This window comes from Carassius auratus, chromosome 50 (assembly GCF_003368295.1).
Source record: "Carassius auratus strain Wakin chromosome 50, ASM336829v1, whole genome shotgun sequence".
NCBI classification, from domain to species: domain Eukaryota; kingdom Metazoa; phylum Chordata; class Actinopteri; order Cypriniformes; family Cyprinidae; genus Carassius; species Carassius auratus.
The window spans coordinates 8,324,203-8,334,577 of record NC_039292.1 but is presented as its reverse complement, the minus strand read 5'-3'; the positions used below and the strand labels follow the sequence as shown (position 1 = coordinate 8,334,577).

At 36.4% G+C, this 10,375-nt stretch overlaps 1 protein-coding gene across 2 annotated transcripts in view; it reads right to left on the bottom strand.

The window, feature by feature from the left end:
* Window positions 1-537: 537 nt before the first annotated feature.
* LOC113066852 (protein-methionine sulfoxide oxidase mical2b-like) overlaps window positions 538-10,375 on the bottom strand; it is a 43,804-nt gene continuing 33,966 nt past the window's right edge. For both annotated transcript variants that reach the window (XM_026238919.1, XM_026238918.1), the window contains exons 20-30: window positions 8,396-8,519; window positions 8,053-8,129; window positions 7,458-7,526; window positions 6,619-6,728; window positions 5,191-6,007; window positions 4,768-4,838; window positions 4,540-4,629; window positions 4,232-4,325; window positions 1,701-1,800; window positions 1,544-1,617; window positions 538-1,383 (exon numbers count right to left, since the gene is read on the bottom strand). In XM_026238919.1, the coding sequence (XP_026094704.1) occupies window positions 1,199-1,383; window positions 1,544-1,617; window positions 1,701-1,800; window positions 4,232-4,325; window positions 4,540-4,629; window positions 4,768-4,838; window positions 5,191-6,007; window positions 6,619-6,728; window positions 7,458-7,526; window positions 8,053-8,129; window positions 8,396-8,519 (1,811 nt within the window). In that variant the 3' untranslated portion in view covers window positions 538-1,198. The remainder of the gene's footprint in view (window positions 1,384-1,543; window positions 1,618-1,700; window positions 1,801-4,231; window positions 4,326-4,539; window positions 4,630-4,767; window positions 4,839-5,190; window positions 6,008-6,618; window positions 6,729-7,457; window positions 7,527-8,052; window positions 8,130-8,395; window positions 8,520-10,375) is intronic.

Here is a 10,375-nt window from a genome sequence, read left to right as displayed (position 1 = left end):
CACCCATCCAGATCACACTTCTCATCCTGTTTGTGGGTGAATAAGAGACAGAGAAATAGACAGAGTATCAGAAGGCTCAGCTGCTTTTTCCTCTAACTCGGCCTTGCTAGTGCTGATGTATGCTGTGCAATCATTGCAGAAGTGCACTCTGGGAATCATACAAACCCTGATGAGTCCAATTTTATCATAATTGCCTTGAGCTATGAAGCGCCGAATGTAAAACAATGCATACAAATAAATAAATAAATAAATAATAAAATGACTTTACCCGATTTTCATAAATGAGCTTATTAATACTGGTTAATATTTTACATCAAAAAGTTTTGAAATGCAATATTCTAATAATTTTCAAATGTTACAATTTTATATCTAAATACATAAAAACTAAGCATTTACAATAAAATTCATATGTAAATAAAAAAGAAATACAATATTCTTATTATATTTAAAAAAACAAATTTTTATAAAATATTAAAGAACTTATAACATTATTCCGAAATTATTTTCAGTCTTAGTACAAGTACATTTACAGAAATATTGAATCTTATTTTTATTTTATTTTTTTAGATATTTAGAAGAGTCGACTCATTGTTTTTACATTTATTAAATAAATTACATAAGGCAACAGACAGACAAAAATTAAAAATAAAATAAAAGCAGTTCTTGATTCTTGAAACAATTATATTTGGTTTTACTTTAGAAATCGCTGCAACTTTAGGTCACATAAGATATCCTGTTCATTGCAAGCCTAAAAGACAAACACTCAACAGACATGCTTTATCACTGCCATTAAACTTTGGCCTCTATTGGAACATCTACTAAAGAACGGAGCAAACATTTATTAAGAACATTTTAACAAAACAGGAAAATAAATCAAACAAGTCCACAAAAAATAGCTTTAACTATATAAATACCATTGAACCAGTGTGAATAACATTTGCAGTCCATCCTCTCAACTCTGTGGCTGTGCAACCCGTGTTTTGAAATCTAACATTCATCATTTTCTGTTATTAAAGAGGCACGTGTTTGGTTTATTTCTTTTCAAGAACACACCAGGCAGCATTCAGTCGGGTTTGATTAAACAAGCGTGTTACAGTTTGTTCAAGATCCAGAAGCTGATCTTCAAATAAGGGTTTCTCAGTCTAAAGTATCTCTTCTTGTAGGTCAGTCCAGCAGATCTTCATCCAGCGTGAGAAGTTCAGGTCCAGTGGAACTGATAGCCTCTGGAGAGGATCATGCTCTCCAGATCTCTGTCCTCCGCTTTCTCCTTCAGCCGCTGCTCTTCCAGCAGACTCACCAGTTTGTCTCTTTTCTCCACCACCTTCATGATCTCCACCAGCAGGCTCTGCTCCTCCGTCAGCTCACTCGCACTCTTCTCACAGTCTAGAAATGGAGGGAATACAAAGAGAGGCCTATCGTCAATAACAAGGTAAAGTATCGCCCACATAACATATTCAGCACGTCATAAAATGTAATCACTTTGAATAACATCACATATGTTGTATGATAAGTATAACACCAGAATCAAGTATTACAATGACACCTTCAGTGGCCATTCGCCGTCTAAGGTCTTGCTGTAGCCTGCTTTGAGTGTCCTCCAACTCCAGTTCTTGAGCACTAGAGACAAAAGCATGTGTAAGAAATGTATAAAAACCTTGATTAAAAAAAAAAAAAAAAACCATAGGGGCCACAGTACTTACAAGATCATGAGTTCAGACTCGTATCGCGACAGTTTGTTCTTCTCCAGGACCAGACTGAACCAGGTTTGCAGTAGCGTGGTCTCATCTGTAGAATCATCGCCTGTGAGCACAACATAAGACTAAATTCACTGAACACTGAAATCTATAACACGACTAACATGACTCAGTTTAGTTTAGTTCCTAAACTTATGACTGACCGTGTGAGATTTGAGTCCCAAGCTTCGGATTCTATGGATAGACAAACTATTAAATGACTTTTGCAGTCATTTGTGATTAATAAAAAATAAAATCTAAATTGAATACTTTAAAACAGAAGCCAAATAATATTATTTAGCTAATAGGCTCCACAGTTTTCGAGTCTCCACATTGATAGTTTCAGAGCATTGTCTCCTACATACTCCAACTCTCTATCCATTTGGAGGCAGCAAATGTCAGTTAACAAAGAACATATTCAACACAAAAAAGTGCACCCCGTAGTCCCTCATCTTAATACAATTATCCACACAAAGACACGTAAACATGCCAAACAATGGATTCTAGCAGGTCAAAGAGCACCGTCACAAAAGATTCACCCCCATGCATTTATTAAAAGCATTCTGCTGCCCTCAGTGAAGTCTGTTGATAGAAGGCAGACTGTATCCTTGCTGTCCACGTCACAAAAGGGACGTCTTCTATACCGCCTGCATCCTTATGGTATTGTGAAAGAGAGAGAGGTACTATGACGAAACAAGCCAGGAATAAGATGGCACATGACACTTAAAGCAATGCATTTCCTTGCTTTATGCATTAATATTATGGTAGCGTCCGTCTATAAATCTAGGAGCAAAGTTCCATGTCTTCATTTCCTAGTATTTCCATTTAGTTTCTTAATACATAACAATGCCTGTCTAATTCTAAGAGCTTTCAAAATGTGATTATAAACTCATTATGCAGTATGTTAAAAGGCTGCTGTGATTTGGCTTTTTTAATAAGAACGACTTGTTGCCTTTAATAATCCCCATGTAGATCAACATTCACCAAAATAATGAAACATCACATTTTCAGCTCATTTCTGAGGCACTTTTCCCTTTCTCTCTGTATTTACAGAACCCATTACCTCTGCAGTCTCTCAGCATCATTTTGACTCTAAATGACCATTTATTTTGAATGCAAATCCCTGTTATTTGAATCTCAAATTTCCCCCCTCTAAAAAGGTCTAAAAAAAAGTCAAGGCAGCAGCTTATTTGCAGGTTGTCTTTGTGTATGTGCCATATGGATTCAGGGGTTAGTCCTGATGTAGTGTTCATGTCATGAAGTGGTTCAAAATCTTTCTACGGACGATCACAATACATTGTACTGTATACAATAAAACATACAATAAATAACAAAAAATAATAAATAACTATAATAATTTTAAATAAAAAAATGAATTTACTAAAATAAATACAATACATACACAATTATTTTTATAAATATTACAATTAAAAGCACACACATAAATGTACTGTATGTGTATTTTTATATTTATTTTAATTTGTTTTTTATATTTTTTAAATTATGTAGATATCATAATACATTGACAATACATAATAAAAAAATAGCAATATTAAAATACAAAATAAAAAATACATGCTACATAAACAAATAAGACATACCAACCTAGTATTAGTAATATAAGTAATTAAATACTTAAATATTTAAAAAATAACAAAATGAAAAAAAAAACAACATTAAACATTTTTTTAATATATATTTTTTTAATTATAAATTTTTTAAGTATTAAAAGTATTAAAATATATTATTATAAGTCTTAGTTTGTCATTATCAAATAATCTGAGAAGAATAACAGGAAGTACATAGAGACACCCTAACAAGTCACTCCCTGTGACATCCTGTGTGACATGAAATAAACAGGGTAAAACAAAACCAATAATGTATATAATAATATAATTATTATTTTAAGAACAAGTAGGTGGAAATAAGGTTGCAAAATCTCGCTCCCGATGGCAAAATAATTCTCAGGTTTGCACACTTGATACGGCAACGACATTGTGCACTTCATTCATATAGTGAAAGTGAAAGTGAAGTGACATTCAGCCAAGTATGGTGACCCATACTCAGAATTTGTGCTCTGCATTTAACCCATCCGAAATGCACACACACAGAGCAGTGAACACAAACACACACACACTGTGAGCACACACCCGGAGCAGTGGGCAGCCATTTATGCTGCGGCGCCCGGGGAGCAGTTGGGGGTTCGATGCCTTGCTCAAGGGCACCTAAGTCGTGGTATTGAAGGTGTAGAGAGAACTGTACATGCACTACCCCCACCCACAATTCCGTCCGGCCCGAGACTAGAACCCACAACCCTTCGATTGGGAGTCCAACCCTCTAACCATTAGTCTTAAGTGTTTTAATACCCCTTTAAATATTTATATCAGCATCACAGAGTGAGTGGATGGGGCATGTTATGACAATGGGACTGATAATGAGGCACTTAAATAATATTTTTCAGATGTAATAACGTGTGTGAGTGTTAGAATGTACCATACCAGTTTCTCCTCTGAGCATCTTCTCCAGAGCTACACCTTTCTCCTCCAGAGCTCTCTGCTTCTCTTCAACTTCCTCCAGCTGTCTCTGGATTACCTGCCAGTCACATCAGATATACAACAGATTACAGTAACTGGAATATATATGATTCAGATGTATGTTTCTCAAACAGATCGACTTGACCGTAGTTCATAAATAAATGGTTTTTTTTCTCTGAATATGGAATATTACTCTAGCTCAATATTTATTAATTACATTTATTTAAAACCCATATCATTCTATGACTCGTGTGTGTCAGTGTGTGGCATACCTGAGCCCTGTGAAGTATTTTCAGCTGATCTCTCTTGGTTTGTTGGATGGCTCTTTTCTCTTTTTTCTTCAGTGAGATGTCACCGAAGGTCTATACAGAAAACAATTATATATAAAAAAAGCGCTGATTCAAACTGGGACTGCGTGTTTGAAATATGCTGAAGATTTCCCGCAGATTGTTGGAATAGCATTAGTAGTGTTTCTTTAAGAGAAGTAGAGGAGAATTTACCCTTTGTGAGTCTGAATTCTGTTCCTCTTCACTAGATGAGTTGGACTCTTGTTGTTGTTGCTGAGCAGAAGCTGTGGACACAAACCCACAACATTAATGTATCGTTGAAATAGCAAATTGTTTATTATTAAAGGATTTATCAGCAAATACTGAAATAAAGGCGATGGCACATTTAAAAACAAATGGGATTTAGTAAAAGTGAAGTGTGGCCAAATATGGTGGCCCATACTCGAAATTAGTGCTCTGCATTTAACCCATCCAAGTGTGCGCACACACTGTAACACTACAGTTAATAAACAAACAAACCCCATATTGCTTGAGAAAGATTTAAAAACAATTAAAATTAATTAAAATTTTAAAAATGGCCCAATTACTGATACTAAAACCAGTTAAATGTTAAAGTTCACTTTAATCTGCAATTACCTTTGCTTCTGAACCTGGAAAGAATGGTCAAGATGTCCTTCTGGTTGTCTCCTTTGGTCTGATCTGCTCCTTCGTTCCTCTTAATGCGCAGAGAGGAGAAGAAATTGAGTTTTCTGGGTGGTAGGGAGGCCATATCATCTTTTGTGCCCTTGTGGGTTTTGGAGCCGAGAGCCACCTGCTCCAGTAACGTGGTGAGCTCACTTCCTGTCTTCACTCTGGATTGACTGCCATCGGGAAACGTGTTGCTATGTTCCCCATCCTGGTTCCTCCGAATGCTGCTGCTAAACAAGCCGCTGAGGTTGAAGGACCCCTCAGACAACGGCCTGGCTTTCAAAGGTCGGTTTCCCCTGAGGACCACAGGGTTGTTCCCTTTTCTGGAGGATAAGGACTTCCGGAGACTGCTGGCCCACTGTTGGAAGCCAAAGAGTGGAGGAGTGGGTTCAGGTTGGGGACGGCTTGGTTTTGGTGGAGCTTCTGGTTCTGGTTGATCATTTGAAGGATTCGTTGAGGTTCTGTCAATTTGTTCTCCCTCAGAATTTGAGGGATTTTCCGGAGCGACCAAGTCCCAGTCGAGCAGCCTCTCCTTTTCAGATAAAGACAGCACAAGCTTCTTCTTGGGGCTGAGGGAATTCGCTTCTGAGGGAACGGCCATGACGACTGGATCTGGAGAGGAAGTGCTGGGTTTTGGGGATTCAGGAAGGAAACGTGTGCGATAAAGAGGGATTTTGGGGATCTCTTGCATGGGTGTCGACCTCTTGTCCTCCATTAGGGGGCAGTCAGACTCTGTGGTGGATGTTGCAGCCTTTGTTGAGAAGATCTGTGTGAGAAAAGACACATGCTGTGTCCCAATTTGACTGCTTATACTATGCATGTTCTCTTTTGGAGAAGAAAAAGTACACACTTTTCAGTGTGTAATAAAAGAATAGTCAAGCTTTGGGATATACTATTAACATAATACAACTGCATGTTTAACCGACTGCTCAGTTGCAGTTACACCCACCTGGCCACTGAATACTAGCCTTTCAATTATCTTGTCACAGTTAACATCTCCACATTTAGTTCATTTAACTTGCCGAGAAAAGTAGCAGCACGTTGATCTGCCGGCCGTTAGTGTTTATGCAGAGAACTCTGCTCATATTTTTGGATGATGATGCATTTAAAAGTTAATGGATGAGCAGATGTTTATAAAAGTTGGATAGTATGAACAGTGGGATGCAGAGACAATCATTAACAGCTCATGGATAAAACAAATGAAGAACTGTGAACAGACTATAAAAAATGAACTAATTATACTCTATTTTGATCATTTAGACCAAGAAATCTTCTAAGTAGCAGTTGTAGAACAGCTGGATGAAATAAATGATCATTTGGGGTTAGACAATGATGAGACAGAATAATAAACAAAAAAGTGAATGTAAGTCAGTTTACAGATTCATGGATCTCCTCAAAGTCCGAGTCTCCGTCTTCCTCTGCGAGGACTTCAGTTCTATCGTCTGGTTTTCCACGGTGAAATTTCTTCATCAGGATGAGGGGCAGAGCTGAGTGAGGAAATCATGCCACAAAGGGCTTTGATAAGTGATCACAGATCTAATGAATTAAAAAACTGTAGTCAAAACAATTCAAATTTGCTGTAAAGACAGAAATGTTTGCCTGTACTAACTGCTTTTATACGCTCTCAAACAATAGCTGTGAAACTGAATAGCAGCGCCCTCTGGTGAAGTAGGTGGAAATGACCAGCACCCAAAAAAAAAACCTAGTCACCAGTCTGCCTCCGAGTTTTAACATATATAAAGTCATATCAACCATTTCGATAGTGCAGCCTTCAGAAAAGTCGCTTTAGAGTTTTGCTTCCAGTACTAAATACCAAGAAACTGATCTCTAAAAATGAAGCACATGTGCTCCGGCGACCAAAAGCTGCATTAGCCTTTATAAATAGATCATGTATGACGCTTGATATTAATCCAGACAGGATTAACAAATGAATTTAGATTAGTTATGTGTGGCAACTGACATCACAGGCACTGCAATAAGCAAGGCTGAATCACACAGCATGTTCAGTCGAGACACGTAGAGACTCATTATTTATTTTGAGCTCTTTATCAATCTTGAGTAGAAAAAATAACTTGTGCATGAAACTCGATTTAGAATTTAAGATTTTGGCCGACAACACAAGCTTGAGGGGAAGGAAAAACACTATGGCAGTGTCTTTGAAGATTTTCATTTTGTGTTTTTTTTTTTTTTTCATGGGATACTTGAACGATACTTACTGTATCGGATTTTCTTCTTCCAGAGGTTGTTTTTGTTGGTAATCTCCCCTTTGGATGTAGAGCGTTTCACTGATGAAAATAGGAAATCAAACTGAGCACTTAAAGTGACTGATCATTTAAGAGCATTCATTTCAACACACATAATGCAAAGTTATATATTTTCACCTTAAAAAAAAAAAAAAAAAAAAAAGACCAGCTAGGCAAACAAATCCAACAGCTGCTGTCTAACAAGCTTCATGTTGTGACTGAACAAAATGTTCAGCCCGCTGAAAGACACGTCCACGGGCCAAAAATAATATACAGTCAATGTGAAAGTCTGGCTTTGAATGCCACTCCTTAACTTCATTAAAAAAAACTGACTAGAATCCAAGCTGGAGACCCAAAGATGAACATAACTTCCACATATCAGTCTGTTCAACTATTTAATAGTGAAAAAGTGTCATTTTTGGACACTTCAACCATCCTTAATGTATGAATGAAATGAACGGCACTTTTATGTGTGACTTGAAATCTTTTAGGGGTGACTGTAAGAGACAATAATAATGGATACTGTGACATAGTAAAACTGAAAAAAAGCTAAAAAGTTTCGACTGACCTTTCTGCAGTGGAGAATCGGGACACGCAGGTGCAGAATCTGCAGGATCGGGCTTTTTAGATGAATCTTTGACTTCACTACACCAAAATATGCAGATAAAAGACTTCAGATAAAAGCTTTCACATATATTATTAGTGGTTTAATAATAAGAAGAATATTTATAATAAAACGTTAATAATAAAATAAAATAATACAATTATTATTCGTTTATTAATAATGAAAAATAAATTCCCTCTAGACAACATATAATTAATGAACACAGTATCTCTCATTCTCAAAACACTTTGAGTCTAAAATGTGGACACAAGTAAGTTTCATAGTTAAGTGTATATTGTGGACAAACCTCACGTTTATGACCTCCGTGGCGTCTGAGAGGTCCTGCACCTCTGCACCCTCAGCCAGAGCGCTGGGGTTCGACAAACCCTTCAAGTCATCCTGAGTTCTGAGAACGGAGTCTGATTCGGCTCCTGCGGGGTCCACGCACACACATATGACAAACTCAATTTAGAAACCAGACCCTGCTCCCATGTTCAGAAATGGTTACATACTGTACCTTAATGTCTGTATAACCCCAGCACAACAACTACTGCTATTACTATTAATAATAAATTGTTTTGTTTATTAATTTACTTTATTAGTATTATTCCACATATCCCGAAGCGAAACTAATTAATAACTTGTAAAATGTCACAAGGCAGTCTTTAGTTCATCAGTTTAATAAAATGGTTTGTAAAAGCTGAATTCCTGTTTAAATGACAGTATAAGGTCACTGACTTTCATAAGATGATTTATCTGAACACATGGCTAAATATGAACTAATTTCTCAGCTTTTAATTCATGTTAAGCAGATATTAGAACCTTGAGACACTCCCCATATGAATGTCTGTTTTGATTCGTGCTTTTCAATAGTCTCCATCCCTCACTATTTAGCTCTTTCCCTCTAGCACACTCTATGACAGTCATTCACGTGTAAAATGAATACAGCACTCAATACTGCAATACTTTTTAGGTGTCAAATGAGGTGAAGACATAGCAAGAGATCTTCAAATGCGTTGATGAGAGCTTTTTCATTCATTTTTGACCCTGTAAATCTTGCACAAAACACAAAAAAAGTATTTGCAAAATGTTTCATCTTTATATTTAGTTTTTTCAAAATTAGCCAGTTGAATTAATTAAATTACCCATGAATATAAAAAAACTCAAATTAACCCTCGTGTTCTGTTAGTGTTGTTTAAGACCGCAAGGCCTTGATAAAGAAATATATTTAACATTGTTTACAGAAGGGCTCGCAAAATCGCTGTTAGCTTGACCGCGCTGTTGTGTCTTCCAGTCGGGCTACCGAAATGTATCAGCGCCCTGCCCGACAGTCATCTTAAATACATGGTACAAAACGTGGTGCAGGGTTTTTAATATGAATGCATCTCTGGTGGGAACAGACTGTCTTCCGAAAAGTTTTGAAGGGATTTTCCTATAATCTTACCTGTAATACCTGATAAAGTAGCACTTGCTGCTTTGTTTACAGCCGTTACTGGGGAAACCGCTGTATTTCTGCCGAAAGCGCCTCCTGCTGGCAGAGAATGAACTTGCATTCTCAATAAGCCCATCTGCTGTCTTTGTTTGGATCAATGGGAAAAGAGACTCGTATCTTTACCAAGCAAACACGCAGTTGTAAATGTAGAAGTTAATGTGTCTTCTAAAAGTCTAAACAATTTAGACAGTAAGATATATATTTATGTTTTAAATTGATATTAGAATTGACTAATATGAGTTGACTCATGTCTGTTCTTAAAAATGGTGTAAAGACTGACATGTGATGTCTATCATTTAATAAGACATCTTGTTTTGTGAAAACTTGTATCTGAACTGAAAATCATGTCATTTTATGGTTTAATGTGTTACCATAAATATTGCTTTACCCCGCTCATACACTATTTTATTTTTTCATAAACAACCTTAAATTGTTTTTAAAAAGTCTGCAGATACCCTGTGTAATTAAATTCCTTCCTTGATATTTGTGTTTTAAAAATTAAATTTGATTAACATTGTATTAAAAAAAAATTATTTTTATGTGGACTAGTTAAATTTATTTTGGTTTACCAAAATCTGAAGAGTGCCTGCCCGAAGCACTACTAGGGATTTGGAAATTTTGCGAGCCCTCTTATAGTAAGGAAAATTCTAAAATAATTTATAGATTTTTTTTATCTATATATGTAATTTTAACAGAACATGGTGGTTAAAAATTGGCACAGACTTTTTGTTTAATGATTATTCTGTATTATTTGAGTTCAAATTAGGAGGCAGTACAGTCACCTTCAAAAAAGCA